At 38.4% G+C, this 18,494-nt stretch overlaps 1 protein-coding gene across 1 annotated transcript in view; it reads left to right on the top strand.

The window, feature by feature from the left end:
* thsd7ba (thrombospondin, type I, domain containing 7Ba) overlaps positions 1-18,494 on the top strand; it is a 527,193-nt gene that overhangs the window by 499,485 nt on the left and 9,214 nt on the right. Inside the window, exons 27-29 of the mRNA XM_037539668.1 lie at positions 268-441; positions 2,141-2,236; positions 7,949-8,031. Coding sequence (XP_037395565.1) covers positions 268-441; positions 2,141-2,236; positions 7,949-8,031 — 353 coding nt within the window. The remainder of the gene's footprint in view (positions 1-267; positions 442-2,140; positions 2,237-7,948; positions 8,032-18,494) is intronic.

The following is an 18,494-nucleotide window of genomic DNA, read 5'->3' as shown; positions in this document are numbered from 1 at the left end:
GACAGTTTTTGTAAATATTGAACATGAATACTGCTATATGAAAAGATACATCTTTATAAGATAAACTGTCTTTACTTGCATTCCAACGTCATGAAAATATCTGATAAATGATAAAATGTTAGATAATCATCTTTTTTTATATACCAGCACTTTCCTGGACTTCTTATGGACCACAGGAAGCATAAACCAATTCCCATGATTTATTTTCTATTTCTTGTGGCCTTAAATAAAGCTGAACATTAACATTGTCACTTATTGTTGCTGCAGGTGACTGTCACTTGACCGAGTGGTCGTTGTGGAGCTCGTGCCAGCTGACCTGTCTGGAGGGCCGCAGTTTTGAGTCAGTGGGTCAGCAGGCGCGATCGCGGGCCGTGGTCATCCAGGCTCTGGAGAACCAGGACAGCTGCCCGAGCCAGGTGTTCGAAACACAACCCTGTAAAGGTATTGAACACCAGGGTGAACCTTACTGCTTAGTGAAGTGTTTTATTAGAAGTTGAGTTTTTATTGGCTATTTATTGTTTATTAAATTGACATTACATCATGTCTTGTAATACAAAATTGCAGGTAACACTTTATTTGGATGGCCCACTGTAGATTCTTTGTAAATGTTCAGTATATATTTAAGTAACATTCAGCTGAATAGTCATTAAATTAAGATTAAGTGACCCTTATTAGTCCCACAATGGGGAAATTTCACCTCTGTGATTAACCCATCAAGTGCACTGAAACACCACATACACACTAGTGAGCACACACACTAGGGGGCAGTGAGCACACTTGCCCGGAGCGGTGGGCAGCCCTATCCACAGCGCCCGGGGAGCAGTTGGGGGTTAGGCGTCTTGCTCAAGGACACCCCAGTCATGGACTGTCGGCTCTGGGGATCAAACCGGCGACCTTCCGGTCACAGGGCCGGTTCCCTGACCTCCAGCCCACGACTGCCCCCCCTGAACCCCACAAATACCACTGATCTTGAAGTTGCATGTAACTTAAATGGTTCATTATAGATGCTTTATAAATGCTCAGTCTGCCTTTCAATAACATTCAACTAAATACCCATTAAATTCAACTGAACTTGCAGTTCAGTGTGAAGGAGTTCATTCATTCTATCCCTAAACCCTAAACCTAACCCTGACCTTAACCTCAAGGCAAAACCTACATCCACTCCTAACCCTAACCCTACTGTTGACAGTCAACTGAGGATCACCAGAAAGTGTGTTAATGATTTAAGCAGCTGTAGTGCGTCTGTAGGGGACCATCTAAATAAAGTGTAACCCAATTTGCATAATAAATGACGTGTTTACCCAAAGAATTAAATTTACGTTCCATTTGCATTTTGTACCGACAGGCTTTCTGGCTTAGTAGTAACACTTTATTTTAAGAAACACTGAAGACTTTATTCATCATGGACCATATTAGCACATGCTTTTCCAGTCTGTTATGTGATTATTAGTTGTGATGATGCACAACGAACACTCTAATACCCTGTTATGCAAACGATTGAGCATGAAATAATCATCCTAGGTCAGATTTTATTCCAAATCATATCTTATTAGTGCATAACGGGCAGCATTTGATTCGTGTGTCTTCTAGGTAATGTCAGGTGGTCTTATTTTAGTTTATTATTAAAGAGTAAATAAAAGTTTAATGAGTTACTAATATGCTAGGAGTTGTTCTGTCCGTAATTATTTGAAAGTCATGCACTAAAAGAGTAATTTCGTGACCTTTGGCAGTGAAAAGTTTCTTTTTCGCCTCTAATCAGCGATGAGTAAAACTGCACTTTACAATATGGAACCAATCCTGAAGTTTCAGTGCTTCAGTGCTCTTATTAGCCCCTTAGTTATAAATTCAAATAAAGAGAAAAACCTGATGCTACTTAGAACCTATAAGAATCAGATGATGCCAGGTATACATTAATAAGACGTAAATGTAGGTGCTATTCCTATAATACTCAATAATTTATAGAACAGAGTCTGAATAAAGTGTTTATTGTGCATTATTACAACTAACAATGCATTTATTGGTGGTTATAACATAACCTGATGATGAAAATGGCCCCGATAAACCCTCAGCATGTGCTCCTTGACATAACGACGTACTGCCTAAGTTAATGAGGCTGTTTGTCCTTCTCTGCCTGCCGTAGGAGGAAAGTGCCACAGCTACGAATGGAGAACCAGCCCATGGAACAACAACGAGAGAACCGTGTGGTGTCAGCGCTCTGATGGAGTCAACGTCACAGGTTTAAATACTCAGTAGCAGCACAGGTCACTCGGATCACTAGAACTGCAGGAGTATTGTCAGATATGAAGATCATGATCCGAATCCTAACATATACACTCCCTGGCCACTTTATCAGAAACAGCTCACTTGTAGCTCCACTTTGCTGGTGTAAAGTTAGAGACTGTAGCTCATCTGCTGAGAGGTGTCTCTAATAAAGCATCCAGTTAGTGGAAGTATAAAGTGGGTTTTTCTGATAAAGTGACCGCTGAACAGAAGTCAACTTAGGTGTTTCTAATAAAGTGGCCAATTAGTGCAAGTACAAGGCAGGTGTTTCCAATAAAGTGGCCAGTGAGTGGAAGTACAAGGTGGCTGTTTCTAATAAAGTGGCCAGTGAGTGGAAGTGCAAGGTAGGTGTTTCTAATAAAGCGGCCAACTAGTGCAAGCACAAAGTGGGTGTTTCCAATAAAGTGGCCACTGAGTGGAAGCACAAGGCAGGTGTTTCTAATAAAGTGGCCAGTGAGTGTGGGCCGAGTTGTTTTGTGCTGCTCAGAATTCACAGTTGAAAAGTTCCGGTGTAACAACAAAAGGTTTGAAATGGTTCAGTAGCGCTTCTGCTCCTTTATTCTCCGCTGTTCTGGTTTCTCTGCTGGAAGCTTTTGATCCTGTCCTGTTGGTACTTATGGACTCTCCTGAACCGCATCAAATGCATACCTGACCTAGACACGGCTCTGCTGCAGCTCCACTGCCTCTGTACTGTTTGATCCTCCTATTCTTTTATTTATTTAACCTTTATTTCATTTTGCTTTCACCGCTCAGGTCAGTACCTCTCTTCTCCAGCAGAGACCTGAACACGGAGGCAGAGAAAATACATAGACAATGACTGAAAACGAGACAACAGGCAAACAGCCTTCGGTTAATAAATCTGAAATGGAAGTAACTCAATCGTTTCAGTAGACGCCTTTGGATTTCATCACTTAAAGGAGTACGTTTTTCAACTAATCTCTATTGCTGCGTCTATCGTATGTGGTCAGCGGAAACAATAATTCACTTAAACTCGCTTAAAATTCACTCGTAATAGAAATCAATGATTCATTCCTGAGCCTTAGAGATGGGCCTAGATTTGCAGAGCAAAGTAATGTGTAGTGATGTGGGCGGAGTTTTTCATCTCCATCTGATTGCCACCTTGTGCTGGCTTTACACGTGAAACCTTCATGCAACTTTAGTGGCTTGAAACCTGCATGAAACTAAAGGGCACTGCAGCATGAAGCGTAGAAGGTGACTCGTGAAAGTGCTTCAAGAAACGGCCAATCAAAACGTCAGTAACGCATCGTGTTTAAATCAAATGGCTTCATTTAAAGTGATTCCGGATTGGGTGGTTGGAAAGGATTTTCTTGACGACCCCTAATTCAATACACTTGGCATCAAAGGATAGAATTTGCTACACAAGAAGTCCGAGATGCTCCTCAAAGAAACCGCAGTGACCTCAATTTTCAGTGGCTAAACTTTAGTTTGGCTTCGATTTCCTGGATTGTTATGTTGAGATCACAACATAACTGTGTTGTGATGATGAGAATACAACTTTTGCTGTCCTGAGATCACTCGATAATTAAGTCGTTATCTCAAGATAACCTTTGTTTCATGCATTTTAGGATGATAGTTAAAACATCACAACTTTGAAATCTGAAATTTTGACGTCTGAGGAAAATTCGTTGAACTATGAGCTATTGAGCTATTTAGAACCCACAGTGAAGAACCCTCAGACCTTCTAGATCTTTGGAGAAGGCTTCAGGTTTTATAGCAAGCAAAGAAAACCGTCTGTGATTTTTGGTTCCTTTTTATTTAATATAGTCACGGGGGTTTAAATGTGGTAATGCTCTTATGTTTAGGTTGGTAACAAAAGGGTTCAGCTCATGAAACACCTAACAGAGAATTATCCCATCAGGATTCTTTCCTCTGTGGTATAAAGGCAGATACTGCCAAGCTGCTCTCTCATTGGTTACAATTAAGATGAGATAAAGTTAAATCTCTAGACTGTTTACAACAAAATAAGAATAATAATAACAATAAAAGTTGCATAAGATCTGTATTGCACTGATGAACATATTGCACAATGAAAAATGTTTACATTCTCAATATGTGTATATTGTATGTGTGTATATTGTGTGTGTATTGTATGTGTATATTGTATGTGTATATTGTGTGTATTGTACGTGTGTGTATTGTATGTGTGTATATTGTGTGTGTATGTGTGTATTGTGCGTGTGTATATTGTATGTGCGTATATTGTGTGTGTGTATTGTGTGTGTGTCTATTGTATGCTCGTATATTGTGTGTGTGTATTGTATGTGTGTGTATTGTGTGTGTGTCTATTGTATGTGCGTATATTGTGTGTGTATTGTGTGTGTGTCCATTGTATGTGTGTATATTGTGTGTGTATTGTATGTGTGTGTGTTGTGTGTGTGTGTATATTGTGTGTGTATATTGTATGTGTGTATATTGTGTGTGTGTATTGTATCTGTGTGTATTGTGTGTGTGTCTATTGTATGTGTGTATATTGTGTGTGTGTATTGTATGTGTGTATTGTGTGTGTTTATATTGTGTGTGTGTATTGTATGTGTGTGTGTATTGTGTGTGTGCATATTGTGTGCGTATATTGTGTGTGTGTATTGTATGTGCGTATATTGTGTGTGTATATTGTGCGTGCATATATTGTGTGTGTATTGTATGTGTGTGTGTATTGTGTGTGTGTGTATATTGTGTGTGTATTGTGTGTGTGTGTGTATATTGTGTGTGTATATTGTGCGTGCGTATATTGTGTGTGTGTATTGTATGTGTGTGTATTGTATGTGTGTGTGTATTGTGTGTGTGTATATTGTGTGTGTATATTGTGCGTGCGTATATTGTGTGTGTGTATTGTATGTGCGTATATTGTGTGTGTGTATTGTATGTGTGTGCGTATATTGTGTGTATTGTATGTGCGTATATTGTGTGTGTATATTGTGCGTGCATATATTGTGTGTGTGTATTGTATGTGTGTGTGTATTGTGTGTGTGTATTGTATGTGTGTGTGTGTATTGTGTGTGTATATTGTGCGTGCGTATATTGTGTGTGTGTATTGTATGTGTGTGTGTATATTGTGTGTGTGTATTGTATATGCATATATTGTGTGTGTGTATTGTGTGTGTGTGTGTATTGTGTGTGTGTGTGTATATTGTGTGTGTGTATTGTGTGTGCGTATATTGTGTGTGTATATTGTACGTGCGTATATTGTGTGTGTATATTGTGCGTGCATATATTGTGTGTGTGTATTGTATGTGTGTGTGTATTGTGTGTGTGTGTGTGTATATTGTGTGTGTGTATTGTATATGCGTATATTGTGTGTGTGTATTGTATGTGTGTGTGTATTGTGTGTGTGTGTGTGTATATTGTGTGTGTGTATTGTATGTGTGTGTGTATTGTGTGTGTGTGTGTGTATATTGTGTGTGTGTATTGTATATGCGTATATTGTGTGTGTATTGTATGTGTGTGTATATTGTGTGTGTGTATTGTATGTGTGTGTGTATTGTGTGTGTGTGTGTGTGTATATTGTGTGTGTGTATTGTATATGCGTATATTGTGTGTGTGTATTGTATGTGTGTGTGTGTATTGTGTGTGTGTGTATGTTCACGGTTCACCATTATGACCTTGCTTTCCTCACACCAGCCCTGATTGGCTCAGATCCATTAATGCGGACACACATTCTACTGCTTAGGGTTTAAATGGCCAGGGCACCGAGTTTTATTACACACACTAAGAACACACACTTAAAACGCTTAGTTCTTCAAGGGTTCTTTAGTACAGAAAGGTTCTATTTAGAACTACGACCACGTAAAGAAGTGTTTGCGTGATTTAGTGCCCTCTGCATGGTGAAATGCTCTTCAGACTAATGGAGAATGTGCTGTAGGTGGTTTGTGAAAAGGGTTCTATATAGCACCACAAAGGGTTCTGCTGTTGTTACAATATCAAGCAAAAGAAGAGCCCTTTTTGGAGCATTCCTGGAACCATATATACATTTTCCATCTATTTTAAAGGACCATTTCACCGTGCAGGGAGCCATTTAACCACGCAAACAGTGCTTTAAGTGTTAGTAGTTCTGTATAGAACCATCACTAAGGAACCCTTGAAGAACCATGCTTTTTAAGAGTGTAGCAGCTTGCATTAATGTCCCTGTAGTTACTGGAAAATAAGCGTAAGTATGTAATAAGCCAGGGATTTTAATGGGTTAATAAGGAACGCATAATAATTGATGCTGAGATCTTCGTTGGGAGTGACCAGGATGGACAAGATTAGAAATGAGCAGATCAGAGGGACGGTGAAGGTGGAGCAGTCTGGAGATAAAGCCAGAGAGGCCAGGTTGAGATGGTTTGGACATGTGTTGAGGAGGAATAGTGGATATATTGGGCAAAGAATGTTGGAGATGGAGCTGCCGGGTAGAAGGAGAAGAGGTCGACCTCAGAGAAGGTTTATGGATGTAGTGAAGGTGGACATGGAGATGGTTGGTGTGAAAGTAGAGGAGGCAGTGGACAGGGCAAGATGGAGGCAGATGATCCGCTGTGGCGACCCCTAAAGGGAGCAGCCGAAAGAAGAAGAAGGAACGCATAATTGTGGTTTAAAAATTTTCATCTCTTAACTTGAGACAAACTCAATAATAAAAACTACTCGTGGGGTGAAGGCGTATGTATGTATATATCATATATATATGATATATGATATCCATCCATCCATTTTCTAAGCCGCTTCTCCGTCAGGGTCGTGGGGGGGTGCTGGAGCCTTCGGGTGGAAGGCAGGATACACCCTGGACAGGTCGCCAGTCCATCGCAGGGCAGACAGACAGACACAGACAGTCACTCACACCCAGGGGCAGTTTAGCACGTCCAATTGGCCTGACTGCATGTCTTTGGACTGTGGGAGGAAACCGGAGAACCCAGAGGAAACCCACGCAGACACGGGGAGAACATGCAAACCCCACACAGAGAGGACCCTGGTCACCCGGCCGGGGAATCGAACCCTCCTTGCTGTGAGGCGACAGCGCTACCCACCACGCCACTGTGCTGCCTGTATATATATATATATATATATATATATATATATATATATGTGTGTGTGTGTGTGTGTGTGTGTGTGTGCGTGTGTGTGTGTGTGCGTGTGTGTGTGTGTGCGTGTGTGTGTGTGTGTATTGCTGTCAGACTAAAACCAGTTTTTGACATAATTTGAAAATGCCTGTTGTTCTTTACATTGTGTGTAAATTTCATGACAAATGGGCCAAATTAAATGACCCAAAATTACTTGGAAAAAACTCTGGTTCATTTGACTTACATTAGAAGTGCAGTTGGTTTTTTCCTTCTCCTGTAAAGTTACCATTTTGGATAAAAAGAACACGCCTAGGGCTGAGCTCTGAGACTGGTAGTGCCTGGTGAAGAGAATAACAGGCAAAGGCGATGTTATCTGAGGGAAACGGCTTCTGCGAATACATATATATGCTCCTCGCAGGTAATCTCCCAGGCTTCGGGAGAAAGGCTTACTCTCCCAAGTTTTGACACTTAATTTTCCCATTCCAAAATTACAATGTTCGCATTTTGATCTGAAGCTGCGATAGACTCTCTGGACCATTCATCAGCTGTGACAGTACATTTATTTGGTTATCAATGGTGAAATGGCAATAATTACTTTTTGTTATTGTTTTTCCTGGTAGGCGGGTGCTTCTTGCCCAGCAGGCCGGCGGCCGTGCGTCACTGCCATCCCCCCTGCACTAAACCATTCTCTCACTGCAAACAGGTGAGTGCAGAGCCACGCCTACAGAGGGCATAGGAGGACACATCCTGTCTAGAGTGTAAAAGAGTTTTCCAACACGTAAACACAACATAAACAGAGTTATAACAGCTTTTAGAGCCGGTTATTCATTCAGCCTAATGAGAAACTGTAGAACGGACTCGGTTTATATCACAATACCTACATTTAGAGTCAGTTATTCATTCAGCCTAATGAGAAACTGTAGAACGGACTCGGTTTATATCACAATACCTACATTTAGAGTCAGTTATTCATTCAGCCTAATGAGAAACTGTAGAACAGACTCGGTTTATATCACAATACCTACATTTAGAGTCGGTTATTCATTCAGTCTAATGAGAAACTGTAGAACGGACTCGGTTTATATCACAATACCTACATTTAGAGTCGGTTATTCATTCAGTCTAATGAGAAACTGTAGAACAGACTCGGTTTATATCACAATACCTACATTTAGAGTCAGTTATTCATTCAGTCTAATGAGAAACTGTAGAACGGACTCGGTTTATATCACAATACCTACATTTAGAGTCGGTTATTCATTCAGCCTAATGAAAAACTGTAGAACGGACTCGGTTTATATCACAATACCTACATTTAGAGTCAGTTATTCATTCAGGCTAATGAGAAACTGTAGAACAGACTCGGTTTATATCACAATACCTACATTTAGAGTCGGTTATTCATTCAGTCTAATGAGAAACTGTAGAACGGACTCGGTTTATATCACAATACCTACATTTAGAGCCGGTTATTCATTCAGTCTAATGAGAAACTGTAGAACGGACTCGGTTTATATCACAATACCTACATTTAGAGTCGGTTATTCATTCAGTCTAATGAGAAACTGTAGAACGGACTCGGTTTATATCACAATACCTACATTTAGAGTCGGTTATTCATTCAGCCTAATGAGAAACTGTAGAACGGACTCGGTTTATATCACAATACCTACATTTAGAGTCAGTTATTCATTCAGCCTAATGAGAAACTGTAGAACAGACTCGGTTTATATCACAATACCTACATTTAGAGTCGGTTATTCATTCAGCCTAATGAGAAACTGTAGAACGGACTCGGTTTATATCACAATACCTACATTTAGAGCCGGTTATTCATTCAGCCTAATGAGAAACTGTAGAACAGACTCGGTTTATATCACAATACCTACATTTAGAGTCGGTTATTCATTCTGTCTAATGAGAAACTGTAGAACAGACTCGGTTTATATCACAATACCTACATTTAGAGTCGGTTATTCATTCAGCCTAATGAGAAACTGTAGAACGGACTCGGTTTATATCACAATACCTACATTTAGAGTCGGTTATTCATTCAGCCTAATGAGAAACTGTAGAACGGACTCGGTTTATATCACAATACCTACATTTAGAGCCGGTTATTCATTCAGCCTAATGAGAAACTGTAGAACGGACTCGGTTTATATCACAATACCTACATTTAGAGTCGGTTATTCATTCAGCCTAATGAGAAACTGTAGAACAGACTCGGTTTATATCACAATACCTACATTTAGAGTCGGTTATTCATTCTGTCTAATGAGAAACTGTAGAACAGACTCGGTTTATATCACAATACCTACATTTAGAGTCGGTTATTCATTCAGTCTAATGAGAAACTGTAGAACGGACTCGGTTTATATCACAATACCTACATTTAGAGCCGGTTATTCATTCAGCCTAATGAGAAACTGTAGAACGGACTCGGTTTATATCACAATACCTACATTTAGAGCCGGTTATTCATTCAGCCTAATGAGAAACTGTAGAACGGACTCGGTTTATATCACAATACCTACATTTAGAGTCGGTTATTCATTCAGCCTAATGAGAAACTGTAGAACGGACTCGGTTTATATCACAATACCTACATTTAGAGTCGGTTATTCATTCAGTCTAATGAGAAACTGTAGAACTGACTCGGTTTATATCACAATACCTACATTTAGAGCCGGTTATTCATTCAGTCTAATGAGAAACTGTAGAACTGACTCGGTTTATATCACAATACCTACATTTAGAGCCGGTTATTCATTCAGCCTAATGAGAAACTGTAGAACAGACTCGGTTTATATCACAATACCTACATTTAGAGTCGGTTATTCATTCAGCCTAACGAGAAACTGTAGAACAGACTCGGTTTATATCACAATACCTACATTTAGAGTCGGTTATTCATTGAGCCTAACGAGAAACTGTAGAACGGACTCGGTTTATATCACAATACCTACATTTAGAGTCGGTTATTCATTCAGCCTAACGAGAAACTGTAGAACGGACTCGGTTTATATCACAATACCTACATTTAGAGTCGGTTATTCATTCAGTCTAACGAGAAACTGTAGAACGGACTCGGTTTATATCACAATACCTACATTTAGAGTCGGTTATTCATTCAGCCTAACGAGAAACTGTAGAACGGACTCGGTTTATATCACAATACCTACATTTAGAGTCGGTTATTCATTCAGCCTAATGAGAAACTGTAGAACGGACTCGGTTTATATCACAATACCTACATTTAGAGCCGGTTATTCATTCAGTCTAATGAGAAACTGTAGAACAGACTCGGTTTATATCACAATACCTACATTTAGAGTCGGTTATTCATTCAGCCTAATGAGAAACTGTAGAACAGACTCGGTTTATATCACAATACCTACATTTAGAGTCGGTTATTCATTCAGCCTAACGAGAAACTGTAGAACGGACTCGGTTTATATCACAATACCTACATTTAGAGTCGGTTATTCATTCAGCCTAATGAAAAACTGTAGAACAGACTCGGTTTATATCACAATACCTACATTTAGAGTCGGTTATTCATTCAGTCTAATGAGAAACTGTAGAACGGACTCGGTTTATATCACAATACCTACATTTAGAGCCGGTTATTCATTCAGCCTAACGAGAAACTGTAGAACGGACTCGGTTTATATCACAATACCTACATTTAGAGTCGGTTATTCATTCAGCCTAATGAGAAACTGTAGAACGGACTCGGTTTATATCACAATACCTACATTTAGAGTCGGTTATTCATTCAGCCTAATGAGAAACTGTAGAACGGACTCGGTTTATATCACAATACCTACATTTAGAGTCGGTTATTCATTCAGCCTAATGAGAAACTGTAGAACAGATTCGGTTTATATCACAATACCTACATTTAGAGTCGGTTATTCATTCAGTCTAACGAGAAACTGTAGAACGGACTCGGTTTATATCACAATACCTACATTTAGAGCCGGTTATTCATTCAGTCTAATGAGAAACTGTAGAACAGACTCGGTTTATATCACAATACCTACATTTAGAGTCGGTTATTCATTCTGTCTAATGAGAAACTGTAGAACGGACTCGGTTTATATCACAATACCTACATTTAGAGTCGGTTATTCATTCAGCCTAATGAGAAACTGTAGAACGGACTCGGTTTATATCACAATACCTACATTTAGAGTCGGTTATTCATTCAGTCTAATCAGAAACTGTAGAACGGACTCGGTTTATATCACAATACCTACATTTAGAGCCGGTTATTCATTCAGTCTAATCAGAAACTGTAGAACGGACTCGGTTTATATCACAATACCTACATTTAGAGTCGGTTATTCATTCAGTCTAATGAGAAACTGTAGATCGGACTCGGTTTATATCACAATACCTACATTTAGAGTCGGTTATTCATTCTGTCTAATGAGAAACTGTAGAACGGACTCGGTTTATATCACAATACCTACATTTAGAGCCGGTTATTCATTCAGCCTAATGAGAAACTGTAGAACGGACTCGGTTTATATCACAATACCTACATTTAGAGTCGGTTATTCATTCAGTCTAATGAGAAACTGTAGAACGGACTCGGTTTATATCACAATACCTACATTTAGAGTCGGTTATTCATTCAGTCTAATGAGAAACTGTAGAACGGACTCGGTTTATATCACAATACCTACATTTAGAGCCGGTTATTCATTCAGTCTAATGAGAAACTGTAGAACAGACTCGGTTTATATCACAATACCTACATTTAGAGTCGGTTATTCATTAAGCCAAATGAGAAACTGTAGAACAGACTCGGTTTATATCACAATACCTACATTTAGAGTCGGTTATTCATTAAGTCTAATGAGAAACTGTAGAACAGACTCGGTTTATATCACAATACCTACATTTAGAGTCGGTTATTCATTCAGTCTAATGAGAAACTGTAGAACGGACTCGGTTTATATCACAATACCTACATTTAGAGTCGGTTATTCATTCAGTCTAATGAGAAACTGTAGAACAGACTCGGTTTATATCACAATACCTACATTTAGAGTCGGTTATTCATTCAGTCTAATGAGAAACTGTAGAACGGACTCGGTTTATATCACAATACCTACATTTAGAGTCGGTTATTCATTCAGTCTAATGAGAAACTGTAGAACAGACTCGGTTTATATCACAATACCTACATTTAGAGCCGGTTATTCATTCAGCCTAATGAGAAACTGTAGAACGGACTCGGTTTATATCACAATACCTACATTTAGAGTCGGTTATTCATTCAGCCTAATGAGAAACTGTAGAACGGACTCGGTTTATATCACAATACCTACATTTAGAGTCGGTTATTCATTCAGCCTAATGAGAAACTGTAGAACAGATTCGGTTTATATCACAATACCTACATTTAGAGTCGGTTATTCATTCAGTCTAACGAGAAACTGTAGAACGGACTCGGTTTATATCACAATACCTACATTTAGAGCCGGTTATTCATTCAGTCTAATGAGAAACTGTAGAACAGACTCGGTTTATATCACAATACCTACATTTAGAGTCGGTTATTCATTCAGTCTAATCAGAAACTGTAGAACGGACTCGGTTTATATCACAATACCTACATTTAGAGCTGGTTATTCATTCAGCCTAATGAGAAACTGTAGAACGGACTCGGTTTATATCATAATACCTACATTTAGAGTCGGTTATTCATTCTGTCTAATGAGAAACTGTAGAACGGACTCGGTTTATATCACAATACCTACATTTAGAGTCGGTTATTCATTCAGCCTAATGAGAAACTGTAGAACAGATTCGGTTTATATCACAATACCTACATTTAGAGTCGGTTATTCATTCAGTCTAATGAGAAACTGTAGAACTGACTCGGTTTATATCACAATACCTACATTTAGAGCCGGTTATTCATTCAGTCTAATCAGAAACTGTAGAACGGACTCGGTTTATATCACAATACCTACATTTAGAGCCGGTTATTCATTCAGTCTAATGAGAAACTGTAGAACGGACTCGGTTTATATCACAATACCTACATTTAGAGTCGGTTATTCATTCAGTCTAATCAGAAACTGTAGAACGGACTCGGTTTATATCACAATACCTACATTTAGAGCCGGTTATTCATTCAGTCTAATCAGAAACTGTAGAACGGACTCGGTTTATATCACAATACCTACATTTAGAGCCGGTTATTCATTCAGTCTAATGAGAAACTGTAGAACAGACTCGGTTTATATCACAATACCTACATTTAGAGTCGGTTATTCATTCAGCCTAATGAGAAACTGTAGAACAGACTCGGTTTATATCACAATACCTACATTTAGAGTCGGTTATTCATTCAGCCTAACGAGAAACTGTAGAACGGACTCGGTTTATATCACAATACCTACATTTAGAGTCGGTTATTCATTCAGCCTAATGAAAAACTGTAGAACAGACTCGGTTTATATCACAATACCTACATTTAGAGCCGGTTATTCATTCAGCCTAACGAGAAACTGTAGAACGGACTCGGTTTATATCACAATACCTACATTTAGAGTCGGTTATTCATTCAGCCTAATGAGAAACTGTAGAACGGACTCGGTTTATATCACAATACCTACATTTAGAGTCGGTTATTCATTCAGCCTAATGAGAAACTGTAGAACGGACTCGGTTTATATCACAATACCTACATTTAGAGTCGGTTATTCATTCAGCCTAATGAGAAACTGTAGAACAGATTCGGTTTATATCACAATACCTACATTTAGAGTCGGTTATTCATTCAGTCTAACGAGAAACTGTAGAACGGACTCGGTTTATATCACAATACCTACATTTAGAGCCGGTTATTCATTCAGTCTAATGAGAAACTGTAGAACAGACTCGGTTTATATCACAATACCTACATTTAGAGTCGGTTATTCATTCTGTCTAATGAGAAACTGTAGAACGGACTCGGTTTATATCACAATACCTACATTTAGAGTCGGTTATTCATTCAGCCTAATGAGAAACTGTAGAACGGACTCGGTTTATATCACAATACCTACATTTAGAGTCGGTTATTCATTCAGTCTAATCAGAAACTGTAGAACGGACTCGGTTTATATCACAATACCTACATTTAGAGCCGGTTATTCATTCAGTCTAATCAGAAACTGTAGAACGGACTCGGTTTATATCACAATACCTACATTTAGAGTCGGTTATTCATTCAGTCTAATGAGAAACTGTAGATCGGACTCGGTTTATATCACAATACCTACATTTAGAGTCGGTTATTCATTCTGTCTAATGAGAAACTGTAGAACGGACTCGGTTTATATCACAATACCTACATTTAGAGCCGGTTATTCATTCAGCCTAATGAGAAACTGTAGAACGGACTCGGTTTATATCACAATACCTACATTTAGAGTCGGTTATTCATTCAGTCTAATGAGAAACTGTAGAACGGACTCGGTTTATATCACAATACCTACATTTAGAGTCGGTTATTCATTCAGTCTAATGAGAAACTGTAGAACGGACTCGGTTTATATCACAATACCTACATTTAGAGCCGGTTATTCATTCAGTCTAATGAGAAACTGTAGAACAGACTCGGTTTATATCACAATACCTACATTTAGAGTCGGTTATTCATTCAGCCTAATGAGAAACTGTAGAACAGACTCGGTTTATATCACAATACCTACATTTAGAGTCGGTTATTCATTCAGTCTAATGAGAAACTGTAGAACAGACTCGGTTTATATCACAATACCTACATTTAGAGTCGGTTATTCATTCAGTCTAATGAGAAACTGTAGAACGGACTCGGTTTATATCACAATACCTACATTTAGAGTCGGTTATTCATTCAGTCTAATGAGAAACTGTAGAACAGACTCGGTTTATATCACAATACCTACATTTAGAGTCGGTTATTCATTCAGTCTAATGAGAAACTGTAGAACGGACTCGGTTTATATCACAATACCTACATTTAGAGTCGGTTATTCATTCAGTCTAATGAGAAACTGTAGAACAGACTCGGTTTATATCACAATACCTACATTTAGAGCCGGTTATTCATTCAGCCTAATGAGAAACTGTAGAACGGACTCGGTTTATATCACAATACCTACATTTAGAGTCGGTTATTCATTCAGCCTAATGAGAAACTGTAGAACGGACTCGGTTTATATCACAATACCTACATTTAGAGTCGGTTATTCATTCAGCCTAATGAGAAACTGTAGAACAGATTCGGTTTATATCACAATACCTACATTTAGAGTCGGTTATTCATTCAGTCTAACGAGAAACTGTAGAACGGACTCGGTTTATATCACAATACCTACATTTAGAGCCGGTTATTCATTCAGTCTAATGAGAAACTGTAGAACAGACTCGGTTTATATCACAATACCTACATTTAGAGTCGGTTATTCATTCAGTCTAATCAGAAACTGTAGAACGGACTCGGTTTATATCACAATACCTACATTTAGAGCTGGTTATTCATTCAGCCTAATGAGAAACTGTAGAACGGACTCGGTTTATATCATAATACCTACATTTAGAGTCGGTTATTCATTCTGTCTAATGAGAAACTGTAGAACGGACTCGGTTTATATCACAATACCTACATTTAGAGTCGGTTATTCATTCAGCCTAATGAGAAACTGTAGAACAGATTCGGTTTATATCACAATACCTACATTTAGAGTCGGTTATTCATTCAGTCTAATGAGAAACTGTAGAACTGACTCGGTTTATATCACAATACCTACATTTAGAGCCGGTTATTCATTCAGTCTAATCAGAAACTGTAGAACGGACTCGGTTTATATCACAATACCTACATTTAGAGCCGGTTATTCATTCAGTCTAATGAGAAACTGTAGAACGGACTCGGTTTATATCACAATACCTACATTTAGAGTCGGTTATTCATTCAGTCTAATCAGAAACTGTAGAACGGACTCGGTTTATATCACAATACCTACATTTAGAGCCGGTTATTCATTCAGTCTAATCAGAAACTGTAGAACGGACTCGGTTTATATCACAATACCTACATTTAGAGTCGGTTATTCATTCAGTCTAATGAGAAACTGTAGATCGGACTCGGTTTATATCACAATACCTACATTTAGAGTCGGTTATTCATTCTGTCTAATGAGAAACTGTAGAACGGACTCGGTTTATATCACAATACCTACATTTAGAGCCGGTTATTCATTCAGCCTAATGAGAAACTGTAGAACGGACTCGGTTTATATCACAATACCTACATTTAGAGCCGGTTATTCATTCAGCCTAATGAGAAACTGTAGAACGGACTCGGTTTATATCACAATACCTACATTTAGAGCCGGTTATTCATTCAGCCTAATGAGAAACTGTAGAACAGACTCGGTTTATATCACAATACCTACATTTAGAGACGGTTATTCATTCAGTCTAATGAGAAACTGTAGAACAGACTCGGTTTATATCACAATACCTACATTTAGAGTCGGTTATTCATTCTGTCTAATGAGAAACTGTAGAACAGACTCGGTTTATATCACAATACCTACATTTAGAGCCGGTTATTCATTCAGTCTAATGAGAAACTGTAGAACAGACTCGGTTTATATCACAATATCTACATTTAGAGTCGGTTATTCATTCAGCCTAATGAGAAACTGTAGAACAGACTCGGTTTATATCACAATACCTACATTTAGAGTCGGTTATTCATTCAGTCTAATGAGAAACTGTAGAACGGACTCGGTTTATATCACAATACCTACATTTAGAGTCGGTTATTCATTCAGTCTAATGAGAAACTGTAGAACGGACTCGGTTTATATCACAATACCTACATTTAGAGTCGGTTATTCATTCAGCCTAATGAGAAACTGTAGAACGGACTTGGTTTATATCACAATACCTACATTTAGAGTCGGTTATTCATTCAGCCTTTTTCACTGGACACTAGAGGGCCTACAGAAAGAGGCAACATGTCCTCAATAACTGGATCTGCTCTTTAAGAAGGTTTAATATTTAACACCTTCTTTGTCATTAAAGCACCAAAGGAAGAGCCTCAGTCAGAGTTTTGATAAATCACCCACATGAACCCAGTCCCTGCTCTGAGCTTTCTGAGTGTTTTCTGTTTTAACATCAACCAAGCTGTGCAGGATGTCAGATCTAAGACAGATCTAAGAAGGTGTGCATGTCTGTTTTCAATAATAGCACACATATTCTGATATGCAACACAATGCGTTTTAACACGTTCAGTCCTGCATGAAGGCCTTGAAGAAGATATTAATTTATACACCACTAAATTAAACACCACCGTACACTAGAACAGCAGATATTAGTCAATGACTTCATCAAAGCACATATACACTAGAATAGTTATTTGCCCATAAACAACTTCAATAAACTCTCCCATATACTAGAATTAGGAGATATTAGTCCATAAAAACTTCAATGAACACTCCTATACACTAGAATAAAGATATTAGTTCATAAATTACCTTACTAAGTGGTCCTCTCGGCTATAATAGGAGATATTAGCCCATAAATAACATTAAGAAACACCCATATATGTTAGAATAGGAGATATTAGTCCATACTGACCTCAGTAAACACTACTATACAAAATAATAGGAGATATTAGTTCATAAACTACCTAATTAAACAGTCCTGCATACTGTACTAGAAGATATTAGTCCATACACAACCTAGATAAGTGGTCTTTTACACCAAAATATGAGGTATTAGACCATAAACATCCTTTATAACCACTCCTATATGCTAGATATTAGTCTTTAAACAACCTCATCAAACCCTCCAATACACTTGAATAGGAGATATTAGTCCTAGACTACCTAAATGGGTTTAGACCTGGAAGTATTTGCCCATAATCAACCTTAATAAATGCTCTGATATGCTAGAAAAGTCCTGACCTCCACAGACTGTATATGTTAACAGTATATGTTACACTATGTTACATCCAAGTACTCCGTTACATGTCAGTCATTAGAATATGGTTATAGTTCCTAATTCCTTGTTTCTGGTTTAATTTAATTCTGTTGTGCTGCGTTAATTCGGTTCAGCTGCGGTTCTGCTTTACTCTGGCTCAAATCTCTCAGTCTGGATTTC

The sequence above is a fragment of the Pygocentrus nattereri genome, chromosome 6, assembly GCF_015220715.1.
Source record: "Pygocentrus nattereri isolate fPygNat1 chromosome 6, fPygNat1.pri, whole genome shotgun sequence".
NCBI classification, from domain to species: domain Eukaryota; kingdom Metazoa; phylum Chordata; class Actinopteri; order Characiformes; family Serrasalmidae; genus Pygocentrus; species Pygocentrus nattereri.
Note: the sequence above shows the minus strand (reverse complement) of the source record. Positions and strands in the feature narration are given on the sequence as shown.